The 20,706-nt window shown below is 41.8% G+C and overlaps 1 protein-coding gene across 1 annotated transcript in view; it reads right to left on the reverse strand.

Moving 5' to 3' along the window:
* GABRB2 (gamma-aminobutyric acid type A receptor subunit beta2) overlaps positions 1-20,706 on the reverse strand; it is a 189,267-nt gene that overhangs the window by 95,052 nt on the left and 73,509 nt on the right. Inside the window, exon 6 of the mRNA XM_037034096.1 lies at positions 156-238. Coding sequence (XP_036889991.1) covers positions 156-238 — 83 coding nt within the window. The remainder of the gene's footprint in view (positions 1-155; positions 239-20,706) is intronic.

A 20,706-nucleotide genomic window follows, 5' to 3' on the forward strand; every position in this document is an offset into this window, starting at 1 on the left:
GATGAGATTTAGAGGATGGATGGCAGCATCACAGAGGCAAGGTACCAGGGACACCCCCTCCGTCAAATTTAGTGCCAGCGGAACCTTTGTAGGACCCATGGTCTAGAGAACCTTACAGCAAGGTTCAGTCGACATGGATGCCCAGAAAAACTTACAGCTCTCGATTTCCAAGGTGCAGTTTTGTTCATCCAGTGGGTACCGCCTTAGGTCCATCATGCAGGCAGCTGTGGTTGTGATTCTGGAAGAGAAGTAACAGATGCATGCTGTTAGCTCGTCCACGGCCAGAGTTGCAAAAACGAAATCCAAGGATCAAAGAGGAAAGAACTGGGTCTGTAGGAGACTGATTTATGAAAAAAGAGACTGGACCAAATCAGTATTTTCCTGATGTGTAGTCCATTACCTACCTGTATCATAATCACCTTGGAGTGTTTGGTAGACAGGCAGTTCCCATGCTCCGTTTGGAGTCGGGTGAGAGAGATCCAGGACTCTTATTTTATAAGCATCACAGAGGATCAACCTAGATAATCCTCTTCTATTCACATAGTGTGTCCTTTTTTCAAAACCCTAAAACCTAATCTTCCACCAGTTTTGGCTTTGAGCTTGACCTTTCTCTGCATAGTATAGCACTCCGCAAGTACCTTAATACCACACACAGCCTTCCATCTATCTCCTGAGTTGCTCTGTCCTGAGTAATGTGATAACCTTATGACCTCTCAGATGGCTTTCTTCTATGGGCTGGTGAAGTTATTTATCTTAAAAAGTTGGTCCTTTTATAATTTTACCAGAGGGAAGTGAATACATGCCTTTAATGTCTTTATATTTTTCTATCATCATTTTTCATTAATCTCTCTGAGGAAGGAGCCAAAAAACATACCATGCTAAATGATTTACTATCTGTTTTTGGAACAATGAGGCAGCATGAGGTCATGGAAAAAAATCACAAGATTTAGAGAACAAAAGACACAGTGGTCCTGGTCAGGTAGCTCAGTTGTGTGGGGTGTTGTCTCAGTGACGCCAAGGTTGCGGGTTTCGATTTCTGGTCAGGGCACACAGAGAAAGCAACCAATGAGTACATAACTAAGTGGAACAGTAAGTCAGTGTTTCTCTCTCTCTCAAGTCAATAAATAACATTTTTGAAAACGAGGATACAATCAGACACATGTATGAATTCTAACTCTGCCTCCCTGATTGTAATTCACATCAAGAATAAGAATTGAGAGCACAATTTATATAAAGAACATAAAAGAGTAAATGACATACAATAGGTCCTTCAAAAATCGGCATCTGCTGAAGACAGCTAAGAGCAGACATCGATGTTGAGCTTCACCAGCTTTGGCCGACTCCACTCTGAGGGGCACGACACCGTGTTTGGGGAACAGAGAAGTAAGATGCAGGGGGTGGGGGGAGAGTCCACAGCTAGGCTTTTTTCACCCAGAGGCCTCGGACACAAGACAAGTAGACCACGTGTGCTGAGTCTACGGAACTCCTCGGTTAGGACTGATGCCCCACGTCATCCGCAGAAAATACTGTAATGCCCCCTCATCTATGGTTTCACTTTTCTGTGGTTTAAGTTTCCCGCATTCACCTGTGCTCTGAAAATTAAATGGAACATTCCAGAAAATTCCAGAAGTATTCATGAGTTTTAAGCAGTGTGATTTTTCTCAATGGAATGAAACCTCGCCACTGTCCCACTCCATCCTGCCTGGGACATGAATCATAACTCCATCCAGCGTGTTCACACTGCACACTCTCTCTGGCTAGCATGACTCCCTTGGTAGCCATTTGGCTGTGAGACTGGCTGTCACGGTATCCCAGTGCTTGTGTTCAAGTCCCCCTTACTCTACTTCATAACGGCCCCAAAGGCCAAAAACAGTGATGTTGGCAATTCTGAGGTGCCAAAGAGAAGCCGAGAAGTGCTTTCTTTAAGCAAAAACGTGTATATTTACAGAATAAAAACAGTATATATAGGGTTTCGTACAGTCTGTGGTTTCAGTTTCCAATGGGAGTCTTGGAACATGCCCCCCACAGATAAGGGGGACCTACTGTGAGGGATTAGCTTAATATGAGCAGCCTGTGCTGTTTTAGTTTGATTACTACTGCATTAACGTTTGTGCTCGGTTAATTTTCGTTTTCCTTTTTAGTAACACGTGAGTATTCAAGGGCCAACATTCATCCTTGATTCCTGCCTTTCCTGCCCTGAGACCTGCTGGCTACTCTGTCTCTCTCAGAGTCCATGGCCCTGTCACTTTGCCACTGTGATCCTCAGGAGCATGGTCCCCAGCCTCTCCAAGTGCCGCCCTACTATCCATATCCACCCAGTAGTCCGAACACTTTTAAAAACATAGGTCAAATTTTATACCTCCTCTGCTTACAAAATGTAGTGTCTCTTCCAATAAAATCCAAAGCCGTGGCTATGGCCTGTGGTGCCCTAAATAACCTGATCCTTCCGACCCAGTATTTTCTCATGCCAGGACCTCACTCACTGTCTTCCAGCCTCTGCACGTGTTCCTTCTGTCCAGCACACGTCTCCCTCTGACCCTCACGGCCACTCTCCTCGTCCTTCCACTCCACATTCCCTCCTCTGAGGGGCCCTTCCCCAGTGGTCGCCATGATTAATGCTCTGTCTTGTCTATTTTCTTCAAGCAGTTATTGCAATCTGAAAATATCTTCCTTATTTTTTAAAGTACTACTTACTTCTCCTTATAAATCTTTTATTTGGAGGTTAATTTTATTGCATTACTTCTCTCCTTTTTAACTTCAAATTACCATGTGTCTCAGGTTTTAGTGATTCTTTTTATGTTTTTAACAGTAAATACATTTTAATCCATTTAATTAACATTACATAAATGGTTCCAGAGTTTGTCTTATTATCAATCTGATGGCTTCTGCTTTCAATGGGAACGTTCAAATTCTTAAATTCTACAAAAATTAACATTCACATCTCAATATGTATTCAGGGTTAAAAAATGGCAAAATTTTGGGGGTTATGTAACAGGTGAATTTCACGCTGGTTCACAGATTTTTTTTGACATGTAGATACAACTTGAATTGCCACTAACATATATGAACTTGTATTATGCAGAAGAGAAATTTCCAAAGAAAATGAAATTAGGCCCATTATGAACATAACTAAACACCCATGCTATTCACATAAAATAGCAGAAATAATTCCTGTCTTGAGAAACAGGAGAAAATTAACATCATATGAGAGAATGGTCACAGTGGACATGGAAGGTACAAGGGCGCACATTCAATAAAATAAGAGCCATGAGCAGACGCCTGGCTCCGTAAACGCAGTAAAGTTTGCAATCGCTACTCTCGACTTGGTTCACACTTTCCACTGATACATATTCATGGCAACTAACATCTGTGAACCAGTGTCATGAACCAGAAAAATAAATTGACTAATGATATCACAGAAGCGATGACTTTCTACTCATGTTTTAAAAATAAAGTAAGAGTGTTTTTCTCCCATCAACAACATTCATACTTATACCAGTGTTTTACATGTTTAATGTAGTAATATATTTCATACAGCTAAAAGATACATAAATGTTTTCTAGGCAATGTTTATGATGCATTTCTCTCTCCTTTGGCTTAAAGCAGAAACTCCATAGCCAAAATAATCCATTTGGAATCTTGATCACACATACTGGGATTAGTGACCCGGGATGAGTAACTTACACTCTCCGACACTTGGTTACCCAGAAAAAATTGAATTAAACACGTGCCATTATAATTTGTATGAAATGATGAATTTATAAAGAGATCTATAATTCACAAAATGTTCTATAACTTTTATTATTACTATGTGCTAAAGAGTAGACCCAGTGGTAACTCATGTGACCAGTGCTTCTTTGGTATTATCTGTATGTGCTTCTTGTACACATGAAGAAATGTAGAATAATCACAGGCCTATAAGCAAACCGGACTATAAAATATGATGTAAATAGCTTTCAAACACATAAATATGCAAAAACATGCCACATGTATGTGGGAGCTCGATTTAATAGATTTGAAGACAAAATACAGACATGCGCCTGTTTGTTATATGTTAACAAAACTGCACCTTTTCCAGGTTTTTTGTGAGACTAGGAATCACAACTGTTTTTGTGTTGTTTGTCTCTTAAATACTTTGCCAGGTGCCTGGCATGTGTCACTAACCCAAGATTAAAATAATAATCAATGATAATAACACAAAGAAAATGAAGTCATGGTCATAAGCATCCTCGAATGGAGAGCTGGGAAAAAATTCTCTATGTGAAGTGCCTGATTCGTTTTTAAAAACAAAATAAGTTTGAAAGTCAAAATCATCTTTATAAAAGAAGCTGCCTGGAATCTTATTCAGAAAAGCCCAGTGAGGAACATAAAAATCGATTCTTTCAGACCTTCTGATTTATAACAGGGTTGAGTATCTCCAGGAACAAGTCAGAACAACAAAAATACTTAATGGGCTTTTCACGAACACCCCTTTCTGAATCCCGATACACAAGGACTCCAACTACTCAATGCCTCCACCAGGAATCTCTGAAGTGAGCCTAGTATGAAACTCATGGTGCAGGTATCCTCTTCAAGTTTTCAGACCATTGTGAAATATATGGACATAGGTCTGTCTTCACCCAAAGGAAACACTCAGTAATGTGTCCAGAGTGTACCTCAGTCACCTGTGGCAAACCCTCCACAGCGAGGGGTGGACATGTGTCTTCTCCAGTGCCGAGCCCTACTGCATGCCAAAAGCCACTTTTGCAAAACGCCAACGTTCCGCCTGGGCTAAGAGATCTTTGAATCAACTCTTTATTCCATAGCCACTGGTCTGAAAATGATTTGCGCTATAAAATACTGACACAGTCACTTAAGGGCGTCTATCACATCAAACATACAACCGCTATGCCAGCACTTTGTACCGAAGCCATGGTGTCATCTGAGATTTGATGTTGCAACCACATCATCCCACGTTGGAATGAGACCAGAGATAGTAAGTGCCGGGAGATGTCTTTGTCCCTCAGCCAAGGGGAGAAAACTCAGTTTCATAACCAACACGACCCGCTTCATGCCTTTCTGCAGACTCAGGAGGGGCTTCCGGAGCCCCAAACTACATGGTTCAACATGGGTCTTCCCAGGGGAGAAACTTGTTAAAGTTTCAACCAGAGATTATTAGAAAGTAATTCTGAAAGTCTCCTCTGCTTGATTTCTTTAGACAGATAGCCATCCACGTTGCACAGAACACTCCTATGACCACTAGATGCCTTATCTGCAACTATATTCAAAACATATTGTTCTAATTCACAGCATGGATTTACTTTGTTCAAAATGTGCATTTATTTAAAAGCACAACTTATTCTAATGACAAGGGATGAAGAAATCCTGTAGCATTAGGAAACATCATTACTAGAAAACATTAGGATGTTAACAAGGTCAATTATCACAAAATGTGTTTATGTATATAATTTTGCTAGCTGTAAAACAGTAATTAAAAATGTCAGCTAGGAGGAAAAAGATTCAAATACTGAGTTTAAGCATTAGAGCAGGAACTGAACTTCTGAAAACTTCTAAGGAGCACATCTGAGTCATTCTTTCAAAGGTACTTCAAGTATCTTAGCTTTTATAACTCAAGAAGACTACACCATTCTGTGTCTCACAATCATTTCTAATTAGGAAACTCATTTCTCACATACGCCCCTCTTGTAACATGCTCTTGCTCCTCCTAGAGTGGGTAGAACATTGCTATAAAAGGTAGGTGATTTCAACTCTGGCATTCTTGCTGATAATAACAGGCCTCAGGTTAATTAATCACATACTAAGCTCTAGACACTTAACTAATGTTACCGAAATGTACCATCTTACTTAATACGAGGAATTTCCTGTTAATATTCTCACATTAAGTTCCATGACTATTTATATTTTATAGATGAGAAGACTGAGGCATGAAAAGGAGGAGTGATTTTTCTCAAGAGTCTCAGAGTGAGTGGCTAGAGCTGAGATTTGAATCTAGGATGTCTGACTTGAGTCCATGTCATAGTTAACTAGTAGGCTACACCTAACTAGTTAGTTGACCTAGATAGAGTAAGTTAGCTTCTCCACAGGATGGGACAATTTCCTTGATCCCCAATGAGCTTGGCAATTCTGTAATCCTATGAAAATACATCACATGTTCTATGACCCTGCATATTTTGTAATTTTGTTTTCCCCACACATCCAAATGCTGTATTTCACAGCTGTTCATTCTGTTGTAGTCAATTATGCAGATGAGCCCACCCCAGACAAGCAAACACAGGCCTCTCCCGGAGGAACCCCACTTAATATTCTCCCCTGACGGAAGGTCTCCCGCAGCCATTTTCCTTCCAGCCTTTGCTCTAGCGTGACCTCCACAGAGGCCTTTTGCTTAAATTAAAATCTTCCACACGCACGCCTAATTGTTTGTAAAAGCTCTTAACAAGTCCTCCTATGCTCGACTTCGTTGCAATCACCAAAAAAAGTACGATCGCTAGCAATCATGTTCCCCTTTGATAAATCGTGGGTTTCAGATGAGAGCTATTTGTACTCTCCTGCAGCTGTCTGGCCTTTGGTGACTCTGCTTTTTTAGAATCTTATCATCTGGGAAGACACTGTGACCATGAAAGGGCTAGACTGGCTTCTGCTGCAAACACAGGTAGGGTTATGAAAGACATTTCCTTAAATAACAGGCTTGTGGAATCCAAACAGCAGCATCCGACAAAATCTCACTTTGTAGGCACGTAAATCCTACTCAATCAAAAATACTATTAGACATGGCTACACTAATCTTAGCTTTTATTCTTCTTCTCCAGTCAGCCCCTTGTTCAACGCCAAACTTTCCCATGTTGTATACCCAATGGTCTCATCTAAAAATTCTGTGCTTATCTCAGGAATGAGAATATCTTCTCTTTTCTCTAAGTTATATGTTGAAGGAAGTCTGAGTCCATGAGAAAAAAGTAATCATTCTATATTTTGACTCATAACTTAACAAGTGAAATCTGACTATGGGTCATTATAAGAGATTTTATTGAACCAGAGTCACTTACCAACTAGAGAGACCTAGAGGTGAAATTCTGGTTATTTTAACAATGCTTTTTTCTGTGCACAACTAAAAACAATATCATGCCAGATTTTTTGTTGCATTCATTACAATATTTTTGAAATACTTTAAGTTGTGAACATCAGAGTCATACCATTTCTGAATAAATTCATCAGTTTTATTCTAACCATGTGTAATTCTTTAAAACAAAATTTTAAAAGTGGCTTACAGATGTTGATTTAAAGCTGGCCAATGACAGACTAAGGTTATAACCCTAGATGGGTCTGCTGTCATTTCTTCCAAGTCTCATCCACTATTATCTAAAAATATATTTTGAAACACACGCAGGGGGCCTTCCTTTGCCTCTCCAGCTCCACCCCACACCCTTAACCACCAAGCTCCATAGCCCGTCAGACTAGACTGTAGGCGCTTCAGAAATCGTCTTTCTGATTCTCTGGTCTTGGCTTAGATTTGGCCAGTGGGGTCAGCAGTTGGGGGGCGGAAGGAGAGTACGACTGGGAACTGTTCCCCAGACTCCTCCTCTGTGTACCTGGTGGCCAGGTTCCCCTGACCATCCCCTCCTCCGCTCCTGTAAGTCGGAGATACCAGGGAGGGGATGGCACCCTTCTAATCCCATCTCTGGGAGGGAAAACGAGGTGCCACTCTGTCACCTCGTAAATTGCCTTTTGATTATATTCTTCTCAAATTATCCCATTTTCAATGCCGTCTGTTTCCTGTTGGGCCCCTGATTGGTGTAATATATATTTTAGAAAAGTATTTAAAATCCAAGGTTTTTCTAGTGTGTCTGTCAGAAAAAATTAGAAGCACTTTGTTCCTCTGACCTCTGTCTTGGGACTTTAGGGATGAGGGACAAAGGTCCCCTCCACCTCCAATAAAGTGCCTCCTGCCTGTGGGTCCAGTCTCAGGATGTCACCGCCCACCGGGGAAGGCCTCACCCTCCCTCTTGGCTCCTCCTCTCCTGGTCACTGTCTCCTAAGTTCTACTTCCTTCATCACACTTGTCACTATTTGAAATCACCCTGTGTACACATTTATTTATTCGTTATTTTCTGAATTCCCAGGGGACTCAGGGCCTATCATAGGTTAGGTTTTCCAGAAGTAGACCCTAAAGGATGCTCACTAGGGGTCATCACTTGCAGAAAAAAAGGGGGGAAGAAGCAGATTTGGACAAAGGGAGATACTGATGGAGAATGTCAGCACAACAGCATGAAATTTCTGGTGGGAATATGGCTATCAGAGCAACCTCTACTCCACCTCTGTGCCCCCAGCACCCCCCCCAACCATCACACAACACACCACCACCACTCCACACAACCACCACCAGCACTACCCACACACCATGACACACACACACACACACACACACACCCCTTCCTTGAGCACCTGGTACCAGATGTCTCAGGAAAACACAGGCCCAATTAACTTTTTCTCTCTTGAGGCAGAGCCTTTGCTTGAAAGGTCAGTGGGAGTCACTGACCCAGCCTCCAACACGCCCTCCCAAACACTTTACCCGGGGACACGGCTGCTGTTGTGACGGCCTTGGCCAGGAAAAGTAAAACAGGTCTGACTGTTGTTACTGCTGCTGTTCTTTTTAAACATGAAAAATAAGTCACACAGAGCTGCCACCTGTCGCATGCTGACTACTCGCCTTGTACTTCTGACACCAACAAAATGCACAAAAGTGCCACCTCGGTCCTTTCTGCTAGCCTGGCCTCTAACGGCAAAAGATTTCCATCTAAATGGTATGGAGATGATTATGCAGAATCCAGTTAAAAGCTGGGGCTGAGAGGGCCTGAAGGGAGAGCTCTCACACCCTAAAACTCATCATCAATTACTCCACGAAGGAAGAGAAGCGTTTTCCGCCTCCAGCGTCAAGCTGGTTCTCATCTCTACTGNGGGAAGGCCTCACCCTCCCTCTTGGCTCCTCCTCTCCTGGTCACTGTCTCCTAAGTTCTACTTCCTTCATCACACTTGTCACTATTTGAAATCACCCTGTGTTCACATTTATTTATTCGTTATTTTCTGAATTCCCAGGGGACTCAGGGCCTACCATAGGTTAGGTTTTCCAGAAGTAGACCCTAAAGGATGTTCACTAGGGGTCATCACTTGCAGAAAAAAAGGGGGGGAAGAAGCAGATTTGGACAAAAGGAGATACTGATGGAGAATGTCAGCACAACGGCATGAAATTTCTGGTGGGAATATGGCTATCAGAGCAACCTCTATTCCACCTCTGTGCCCCCAGCACCCCCCCAACCATCACACAACACACCACCACCACTCCACACAACCACCATCAGCACTACCCACACACCATGAGACACACACACACACACACACACACACACACCCCTTCCTTGAGCACCTGGTACCAGATGTCTCAGGAAAACACAGGCCCAATTAACTTTTTCTCTCTTGAGGCAGAGCCTTTGCTTGAAAGGTCAGTGGGAGTCACTGACCCAGCCTCCAACACGCCCTCCCAAACACTTTACCCGGGGACACGGCTGCTGTTGTGACGGCCTTGGCCAGGAAAAGTAAAACAGGTCTGACTGTTGTTACTGCTGCTGTTCTTTTTAAACATGAAAAATAAGTCACACAGAGCTGCCACCTGTCGCATGCTGACTACTCGCCTTGTACTTCTGACACCAACAAAATGCACAAAAGTGCCACCTCGGTCCTTTCTGCTAGCCTGGCCTCTAACGGCAAAAGATTTCCATCTAAATGGTATGGAGATGATTATGCAGAATCCAGTTAAAAGCTGGGGCTGAGAGGGCCTGAAGGGAGAGCTCTCACACCCTAAAACTCATCATCAATTACTCCACGAAGGAAGAGAAGCGTTTTCCGCCTCCAGCGTCAAGCTGGTTCTCATCTCTACTGCTCCGGCTGGAAGAGGGAGGATCTCTCCTTGTCTGGCAACCACACAGCCAATGAAAGACTTTCACAAGTCAGCCGAAGAAAAACCACTGCACTTGAACTCCCAGGGCCCTCCAATGGCCTTTTTGTTTACAAAAGCCCAAGTGAACCCCCCTTTTTCCCTATAAAAGAACCTTTGTCTCCTTTGTTCTTGGGACTTGTGAGTGGTTCATTGTTAAGACTTCACGTACTAAGTTGCAATTCTTGGTTGTTCCCAAATAAACCCGTTTTGCTGGAGAACAAGCTGGCTATCGATTTGTTTAAGGTCAACAATGGTATTTTTACTACTCCAGAGTTAAGTTTTTACATAAAATAGGGACCAAATAGGTGAGAAAATGCTTACCCCAATTAGAAACTACAAATTTATATTAAAAATACAAGATAAGCTACACTGGTTACAGTTTATCTATTCATCAAAAATTTGAAGAAATTAGAATATTCAGCGCTACAGATTCTGCAGGGAAATAGACCCCCTCACACATGCTGCTGGTAGAATTTTGAATCAGTACGAACTTTCGAGATGATAATCTGGCAACATTAATCAAAGCCTACCAAATGTGCTAATCTTTATTTCTGAAATTCTACTTTAAGAAGTTCATGTGAAAAAAATAACTCGGTACTAGGTAGAAGCATGCAACTTCAAACTGGCAAATTTGAAAATGCCCCATGCACCACACAAAGGCATATTTAAATGCCCTTTCACTTAGTGACACGATGCAATAGGAAAACACTTTCAGAAGAGTGAAGACACAGGAAAATGTTTTCGGATTTTTGCAGATAAAATGGCGTATTAGAAAGCAGGGCAATATAATTTCACATTTATAAAAGGTACATTGAGGACACAGATAAACGATTAAAAGTACGCTAAAATAAGAAGTGGAGACTTGTGCCAAGATGGAGGCATAGGTGGAAATACTGTGCCTTCTCCCACAATCAAGTTTGAATACAACAAAGGTCTGGAGAACAAAGACACAGCCAAAGAACAGAAAATTGAACTATAGGGAAGTCTGACAACAACGAACCGCTCAACCAGACCGGTAACAGGGGCGGAGCCAGCTGCGGAGTGGGAACAGGCAGGAAAGATCCCCTGACCCCAGATGCCCAGGCAACTTTGTGTCAGGCTGACTCAGTGAGGGCTCCGGGCGGTGGAATGACTGTGGTCGCACATTCACACGCAGTGGGACGGACTGCAAGGTCCACGGTGGTGGCGGCAGGCAGCAGAGGGGGCTCATCATTGCTTTCCTTTGGCCCCACCCCCACATACAGCATCACAACCCAGAGACTGAGAGGCCCCGCCCTGGTGAATACCTAAGGCTCCGCTCCTCATACATAACAGGCATGAACAGTCAAAAATATGGCTCAAGAAGAACTCAGGCCCCAGAGCCAATAACTCTAAGCGACCAGGAAATAGCAAACCTCTCAGATGCACAATTCAAGACACTGGTGATCAGGATGCTCACAGAACTGGTTGATTTTACTCACAAATTAGAGGAACATATGAAGGCTAAACTAATTGAAATGAAGGGCAATGCACAGGAAACCAACAGTGATGGAAAGGAAACTGAGACTCAAATCAATGGAGTGGACCAGAAGGAAGAACAAAACATCCAAACAGAAAAGAATGAAGAAACAAGAATTCAAAAAAATGAGGAGAGGCTTAGGAACCTCCAGGACATCTTTAAACGTTCCAACATTCGGATTATAGGGGTACCAGAAGGGGAAAAGAAACAGCCACGAGTGGAAAACTTATTTGAACAAATAATAAAGGAGAACTTCCCCAGTCTGGCAAAGGAAATAGACTTCCAGGAAATCCAGGAAGCTCAGAGACTCCCAAAGAAGGTGGACCCAAGAAGGAACACACCAAGGCACATCATAATTACATTAGCCAAGACTAAAATGAAGGAGAGAATCCTAGAAGCAGCAAGAGATAAGGGGACAGTTACCTACAGAAGAATTCCCATCAGACTGTCAGCGGATTTCTCAAAAGAGACCTTCCAGGCAAGAAGGAGCTGGAAGGAAGTATTTCAAGTCATGAAATCCAAAGACCTACAGCCAAGACAGCTCTATCCAGCAAAGCTTTCATTTAGAATGGAAGGGCAGATAAAGTGCTTCTCAGATAGGATCAAATTCAAGGAGTTCATCATCACCAAGCCCTTATTATATGAAATGTTAAAGGAACTTATCTAAGAAAAAGAAGATAAAAAATATGAACAGTGAAAGGACAGCAAACTCACAGTTACTAACAACCTCACCTAAAACAAAAGCAAACCAAGAGGACAGCTAGATCAGGAGCAGAGCCATAAAAATGAAGAACACATGGAGGGTTAGAAACAGGGGAGTGGGAGGAGGGGAAGGGGGGAGAAGATACAGAAAATAAGTAGCATAGATGGTAGGTAAAAAATAGATAGGGGGAGGGCAAGAATAGTAGGGGAAATACAGAATCTAAAGAACTTGAGACACGTGGTTATAAACTAAAGGGGGGGGAGAAGGGGGGAGGGGTGTGCAGGGGGGAGGGGAATGAAGGGGGGAATAGAACAACTGTAATGGTATAATCAATAAAATATATTTTTAAAAAAGAAGTGGAAATAGCATTGGTTTATATTTTCTTATATTTTCTGTAATTTCACTCTTTCTTCAATGAACGTGTGTTGCTTTTCTCTGTGAAGAAAGTTAAGATAATTCTCCCTATCTGCTCCGGTCTCCTCCAGAACTATTCATTGCTACTTACTTATTGTCTTTGCAGTAACATTTGTTCATATATGAGAACATTTGAGAATACACAGGATTTCATTCCATGGGTGAAAAATTTGATCAGCAGGCTGTGTCCAATGTGGGAACTTCAATAAATTTCTTATGTCATTAAAATATTGGTGGACATGTCATCATTTGATTATGTATTCTTAAGATGGAAAAGAGGATTAAATGATACACATATAAATCATTTATACACAAATATCTTTTTGATGACTGAATTCCTTCCATAAGATCTCAATTATTGTTCTACCTGGGATCTCTCCATTGACTTGGAACTCTGTTTGAAAGGAACTTGTTCCATCTTTGCAATGCTACGATGACCAGAAAGTCTTCCTATACTAAACAGAAGTTTCAGCTTCTTTCACTGTAAATCATCAGTTCATGTTCTTTGCAGTTTTTTGTCTGGGTTGTGTTTCTCTTTTCCTTAGTGACTCATTAGAGTTTTTGATGTTATTTTGCTGTCATCAGAGTTATCAATCATTTACACTTTTGTATCTTAAACTGCTTTACATCGGGACAACCCTCTGTCCTGAGATGAGATAAAGATTCCACTATATTTCTACCTGATTCAGACTTTGAAATTTTAGTGACTCTTAAATCCATCTGGAATTGTGTGACACTTTACATGGGAACGACGGCCTATCTATCATTTCCATTTTGGCCATCAAATTGTTCTTTTCTTCTCAAATGCAGTAATTGAGAATATGAATACTCTGGTCTTCCATAATTGCTGGTGAGAATATTAAATTGGTTCAACCTTTATAAAGAGGGATTTGGCTATCAGGACTTTTCATACATTGGCCATTAGTTTTACTTTTAGGGGTTTCTCGGGGAAATAATCGAAGAGGACAAAAAGGGCACCTATTGTAACACAAGAGTCTCCGCCCTTATGAGACATGTAATAATGAGCACTGGGCAGCGCGGTGTTTGGTGAACATACACCAAACAGCGCGGTGTTTGGTGTTAGTCTCTCATACACAGTCACTTAGGCCAAGAACATATGTTTCGGAGACCAGCCGTGTCAGGCTCAGGTCTTGATTCTGCCTCTTGCTTGGTGACCTTGAGCCAACATATAAAGAAGATATGTTAAAAGGCAAAAGGTCCTTCTGAACTCCGGACAACTGTCTATACAGAATTCTATGGAAGCATAACCTTGAGAAGCTCAGAAAAAAAACCCCACAATAAGACTAACTTTGTTCTCTTAGAAACTATGTCATTTCTTCAGAGGATTTAGCTACTTAGGATGGGGCTTGGAAATGAGTTGGGGGCACATGCACAGGTTAGAGCAACTAACTAAAAATGAAATTCAGAGAGCTCCTTAAAACTGAAGTCTGATTAAAACAAAAAAATTACAAGCTAAGTTAGGGAAAAATGTATTTGAAAAGTCCCTCCAAGAGCACAACTGTAATGGGGTTGCTGGCAAATGCAAGAGGAAAAGAAGAAAAAATCACCTTGTACCTGCATGATGACACTGAGAAAGAAGCTTAGTTCACTAAATAAAAGATTAAGGCAGAATAAAATGAATTATAATAATAAAAACTTGGGACTCATTTTGAATACTTTTTTCAAAAAAAACAACAACAGAAAAGTCTCACAGAAAGACCACAGACACATGTCAAATGACAATTGAAAATAACCCAGCTTCCCTCTGGTAATTGCCATACTATTGTCTGTTTCTGTGAGTCTTTTTTTTTCCCCCTCATAATCCCTTCACCTTCTCCGCTCCCCTCTGACAGCTGTCAGCCTGTACTTTGTGTCTAGGAGCCTGTTTCTATTTTGTTTGTTTATTTTGTTCATTAGATTCCACCCATGATTGACATCATATGGTGCTTGTCTTTCTCTGACTGGCTCATTTTACTTAGCACAGTGCTCTCCGGGATGGAAGGAGACTTGACTCCGAGTGGTGAACACACAATACAATGTATAGATGATGTGTTACAGAGTTGTACACCTGAAACCTACATGACTTTATTAACCAACATTGGCCCAGTAAATTCACTAAAACATAAAACAAAATAAAGGGCACGAAGATATTATTAGAGTGCATGACAAACTGGTGTACCTGATTCCTGGGTGAAAAGAGAAATCTGGTAACAGAAGAGTTGGAAAATAGAAGGTGGGCACCACCTGCTTGTACAGGAGCAACTTCACTTATCAGAGAGGGGAGATGGGATCAGGGTTGGCAGAGCAAGAGGATGGACCACAGCGTCAAAGAATGGCTGCGTTGTGAGTATTTCCCCCAGCTTCCCATCCTGGTCTGTCTGTCTGTCTGTCTCTCTCCTCCTCTCTCTGTCTCTGCTTCTCTCTCTAGAGAAAAAAATATGACAAAATGTCCTCATAACTCAGTCAAATGTTATTGAGTATAAAACCCATGTAACAGCCTAATAAATGGTTGGATGAGCTCTGCTGTACTGGCGGGGGGAGAGTGAGCAAACCAAGAGATTGAATAACAGCCTCTGTGCCCACGGAGGGCTCCAGGGGGTCGTGATGGGCTGTTCACATTTTCTGCTACGGACCGAATAGGGTGCTGTGGTCATCAATCCTGACATGAAGGACAAGGAGGATTTAGGTTAAATAGAAGGATGACTTGGCTGACAGTGAAGACTGTAAAATAACGAAAGAAATGGCTCCCCGGGGTGGTGGGTAGATTTTCCTTTCCAGAGAGGATGTGTAAAGGATGGGCCCATGGGTCAGGGTGAGGAAGGTGGGGGTTCACCACGACACAAGGATGGTGTCCGTGGCTGTGTACTTTCCGGTTCACTGACCAGCCTCTACCTTTCATTCTCAGCAGCTGAAGCAAATGCCTACATCCTCTGCAGCCTCGGCACACCTTTGCTAATCTGGCTTGCAATGGCCGTTTTAATAAAACACACAATAACTTGAGGGGTTGCTCAATGTAATTAAATAACTAAAGAGTTGTAATACGGCCTTCAAACATTAAGTATTCCAAGGCATGTTTAATGACAACAAGGTCTAGGTAAAAATATATTCTTGTCAGGTAATTATTAACAAAACCATTAAAGGCTGTCCTCAGAGCACTGGGGTGCAGCATTACACGTTGGTTGTAATTTTCACGCTCAAAAGTTCGCATTAGTTAAGGCATTTGTGGTGGTGTAACACTGTGATGATGCTAATGAGTAATTATTTCCAGGGTGATTATTTTTAAGTAATTAAGATGCATTGTATCGCTGGGACACATCTGATTCTGTGCTTTCTTTCTCGATAGCCTCCTTGTCTTCTCTGGCTTCTTATCCCCACGTGAAAGCATACTTGACTGTCTTTTTCTGACAGGTAAATAATAGACTAATAATTACCAAATGTATGCTATCTATGAGAAAAAATATAATGCAATAAGCTAATGTCTGCTATTTCAGGTGTTGAAGAGATTATAAGAATTCCAAGTTGGATTATATATATATATATATTTAAAAACCTAAAATTTCCAGGTTTATCATAACTTACTCAATGACTTTGTAATTATAATATACCTGAAGCAGAAAGTAAAGAAGTTGACCAATATTAATCTACCCACAGGGTGCCTACATTATGTATGGCACCTGCTAACCCCTGGAGAATATATTTCAGAAAATTATTAAGATACCGTCTTGGGCCTTAGAAGCCTTAAAATCAAAGCCGAGATACAAAATAAACTGATCTAAGAATCTATTGGTACTGTAGCCACATTTTCACCACTGACCCACCTATGGCCCTCTTTTATTAATTACTTAGTTATTCTCGATCACGTGGTGACTTTGGGACTCACCACCCATTATGGGAGGAGCTATGAGACTTTGACAAAACCGTCATCTCCTTCCATGGCTTCCTCCAACCATCCTGTCTGTCCCAACTCCAGGGACCTGTCGCTCTACATCAGCAATTTTCAACCTTTTCACCTCGCTGCGCACATAAAGTAACTACTAAAATTCTGTGGCACACCAAAAATACATTATTTTTCTGCCAACCGGACAGAAAAGGTATAATTTTGGTTCTTTCACACCGGATGGCTATTGTGTGTTGGCTTTTGTCATTATTTTTTTATTTGGCAATCTAAGGAAAAAAGGTCAGTGCCTCTGACTACACAGTCAGGTATTGCATGCTTTAAAAATCCCTACAGCACACTGGTCAAAAATCACCGCTCTATTACATATTCTTCCCCCATTAACCTCCAAGTTCTGAGTGTCAACTTCTGGATGTCTCATTTGTCTTCGCGTCAACCTAGTACAGCGTTGATACATATTATGGATTTACCACCACCAAACATTGCCCCAGGCTGTTTCCCATCCCACCGTGATGGGAAACAGCAGGAGAGGTCAATATTAGATACATGTAGAAATCTTAATAATTGCAATTAATCTTTATAACCTGCTATGTGCCAAGCACTTTACTAAACATGGTACAAGTATTCCTCCATTTAATTCCCTCCTTCACCCCGCCCAGGAATCCTGCAAGGTGGGTATGAAGAAGCCCTATGTTACCGATGACAGAGCTGGGAGGTTCAGCAGGGTGGAGCGTGTAGCTAGTTAGCTAGTGATGGAGAAGGCCCCGGAGCAAGGCAGGAAGATTCCAAACCCGAGATCTTAGCCCGGGTCCGCCGCTGCTCCAGTGACCCCCCTGTGCAATGGTCTAATCTGCACAGAGGCCTCCCAGTACTGTGATGCCTGAAGTCGCTCTGGCCTTTATCTTAGTGCTTTCAGTAGTTTTCTTTAGTTGTTAACTTGTTACAATGGCAAAAATATAAAGTGCTGATTAGTGTCTCTTTCATGGCTAGCAGGAACAATCCAACGTGGAATTACATACTCCTCCAAGGACTGATGGCCATTGAGCTTTTTGTTGGCATTTGTTCTGCCGATAAAGGTGCAGAGAATGAGCTTCTTCTGAGAAGGAAAGGAGCTTGGGCATTTCCTCATATGGTGACTGCCATCTGAGTCAGTAACTTATTATACTGGTTTGGTTTCCAAAGGAAAGACTGTTTTGTTTGTCGCCTCCAGAATAAAGAGGTGAGGCCAGACCAGAAATCCTCCCTTATACCCATTTAACAAATTAAATAATTCAAACTTTTGCCAAAAGTTAGCAAAAAATTTGGAGAGGTGATTTCCATGGGTGGGATAATTTTTTTATCTCCTTCTTTTCTTTTCTCCCTGTGGGGAATAAGGCTGAAAAACACCCCAGTGAAGGAAATCTGTTTTATTTGTTCTACAAAATAGAGATTTTCTTCACTGTATTCTGGAATCTTCCCCCATGGTCTGGTAGCCAAAGATACTTTTTCAGTTGTCTGAGAGTTAAAGGCCGGGCTAATGGCTTAGTGCTCTTGTCTTTTCCTTCCAGGGTGAGAGTACTGATGCTCCTAGAGTCAAGAATCTCAAAGAGAGAACGCTGTCTGTAAGTCCTGGACATTAAAGTCCATCAGTTCCTTGAGTAATTACTTCCTGGGTTATGAAGTAAGAACTGAACTTCTTGAATCCAGCAGAAAAGCCTGTGTGTTCACTCCTAATGACATTGAGAATATTCAAGTACTACCTCTGAATGTGCTATGTAGAACAACGTTGTATATATATAGATACATTCATGGGCCTGTGAAGGGCGTGTCCTCAATGGGTGTCAAGGCTTCTTCCCTTTGCAGACAAGGCCCAATTCTGTGTAAACACCAGTGTACTCATTCGTTGGGCCTGCAGTGGAAGACCCACATCTTTGTTGGGAGGACAGCTGGTTTCTCCCCAGAGTCTCTGATCCTTCACCTTTTCTGCATTGGTCTTTTCACACCAGCTATCCCCTGATTGACATCAGTGGACTTGAAGACCAGAGACCTGGATAGCTGGCAGTATTGGAGGCCTGCTGACTACGGAAATGTGATGAGTCGGCAACATTCAAGAAAAAGAAGGTAGGCAGACTTTGTTTTCCTCTTCAAATGTTTTTCTCTGAAAATCAAGCAAAATGTGGCAACAGAAAGAGGGCTGAGTTATTGCCCAGGGCTGCTCAACACATGCCAATCCATTTTGAGGTTTGGAGAATGGTGAAATTCTGATTCTATTGGGTTTTTTAAAGGTTTCATTTATTTATTTTTAGAGAGGAGAAGGGAGGGAGAAAAAGAGAGGGTGAAACAACAATGTGTGGTTGCCTCTCACACCGCCCCCACTGGGGACCTGGCCCACAACCCAGGCACGTGCCCTGACTGGGAACTGAACCCTTTGGTTCACAGGCTGGCACTCAATCCACTGAGCCACTCCAGCCAGGCCTGATTCTACTACTTTTTTATTTGGATTTGACATATTTCCTCATGTCAGCAGACAATGATGACTCCAAGACACCGAATGGCTCCGGCAGCAACAAGAGCAAGCCCTTGATGAGGAATCAGAGGCTTGGGGTCTACTTTGTCCTTTGCCCTCGAATCTCTGAACCCTCCCTCTTTTCTCCTATAAAACGGGGGGGGGGGGAATGAACTTAAAAGATGTCAAAAACTACTTCCAGATGCATTTATTTTAATCTGAGTAATATTATCTTATAGGGAAAAATGATGGGCAAACATTTTCTCTGAAAACCTGCTAACAGGTCTTTAAAGAGGACGTCTTCCATAAAACTGTGTTCTGTGCATCTTTCCCTGCAGAGGGGAGGTATATGATGGTGGTTTTTCCTGCGTGGAAGAACTGAGAAAATCTGGAGCGCAGGGTCTCATGCTTTGGCCAGAAGGACTGGCAGTCTTAATAAAATCTGTTTTCTGCTTGACAAAATACATTTACCCAAAACCTCTATGAAAATGAATTAAACCAATTAGGAAGTCCAAGTTAAAAAGTGATACGCTAATGTTTGAGAGACGGCATTTCAGTGTGGAATGGCTCCTCAGTTATTCACTTGCCTGATGTCCTGTGGTAAAGCTTCAGGAGTAGAGGAGGAAGACAAAATTAATAAACCCTGCCTGTCCAGATTCATTACAGGCTACCATTATCCTTCGCCATTTTCCCAATGACAGAACATACATAGCAGGAGGCCGCTGAATTGCCTTCTGCTTCCTGCTGAATCTTCCCTTAACAACATGAACCTTTAATCAGAAGTGACATGTTTCTGATCTAATGTCACATATGGGAGGTATATAGACGCATGAACTCAAGAGCTCCCCCCTCACACCAAATGACGAACAGCTATCTTTAGGTGGGCCAGCTACTACCGAAAAATCGAGAGAGTCATTCCACGCCTAAGACAGGTCCTAGAAAATCAACAGCGGTACAGCTCCTGGGCTGTTCATTTAACCGATGAAACAGTAAATTACAACAGCACAACTCTAAGATTGTGAATTATGCCACAAATAGCTTTGCCTGTTGGCCACTAAAATATCACATCAATTTCAGATAGTTGTCGTGCGTTGCACAGCAACAGCCCTTACTACCCCTCTGCTCCAAACCTGCATTAAACACAGAATTCTTCGGGAGTATGCCCTAGGATGCTTGAAGTCTGACGGTGGGAGGGCATACAGTGACATGGGAAATATATGCATGACACACTCATTGTAAAACATAATAATAGTATCACAAAATAGTATGTACAGAGAGAATTTATTTTTTATGAAAAACTACCTATATGCTTTTTTTTTAACTAGAAAAAATATCTGGAAGAGTATAAAGCAAGGTACAGGTCAGTGGTTAGTTCTGTGTGGTAGGATGAAGGGCAATCTTATTCACAACAGCTGGGTTTTCTAAATTTCCAATATTAAATATGTATTGCCTTATAACAGGAGTTTCATTTTAATTGTGTTTGTTGAAGAGTTTTAAATAATGTCACAAAATGCTTATGATATAATGCTAATGAGTTGGCATAAATAATATTCAGCCCATTTGGATTTCAATTATTCAGATAAGCCTTAATGAAAACATACATTGTTTTGCTCATAAAAGATGCCAAAGTTGATAATTTGGGCTTTCTTGAATTTTGTTTTTGCTTCCCTAATGAGACTTTTTTCAAATAGATGAATGCAATTGCTAAGCACTGAAATACCATGCT

Source organism: Sturnira hondurensis, unplaced genomic scaffold, assembly GCF_014824575.4.
Source record: "Sturnira hondurensis isolate 20B ecotype Veracruz unplaced genomic scaffold, ASM1482457v3 Scaffold0000022, whole genome shotgun sequence".
Taxonomy (NCBI): Eukaryota; Metazoa; Chordata; class Mammalia; order Chiroptera; family Phyllostomidae; genus Sturnira; species Sturnira hondurensis.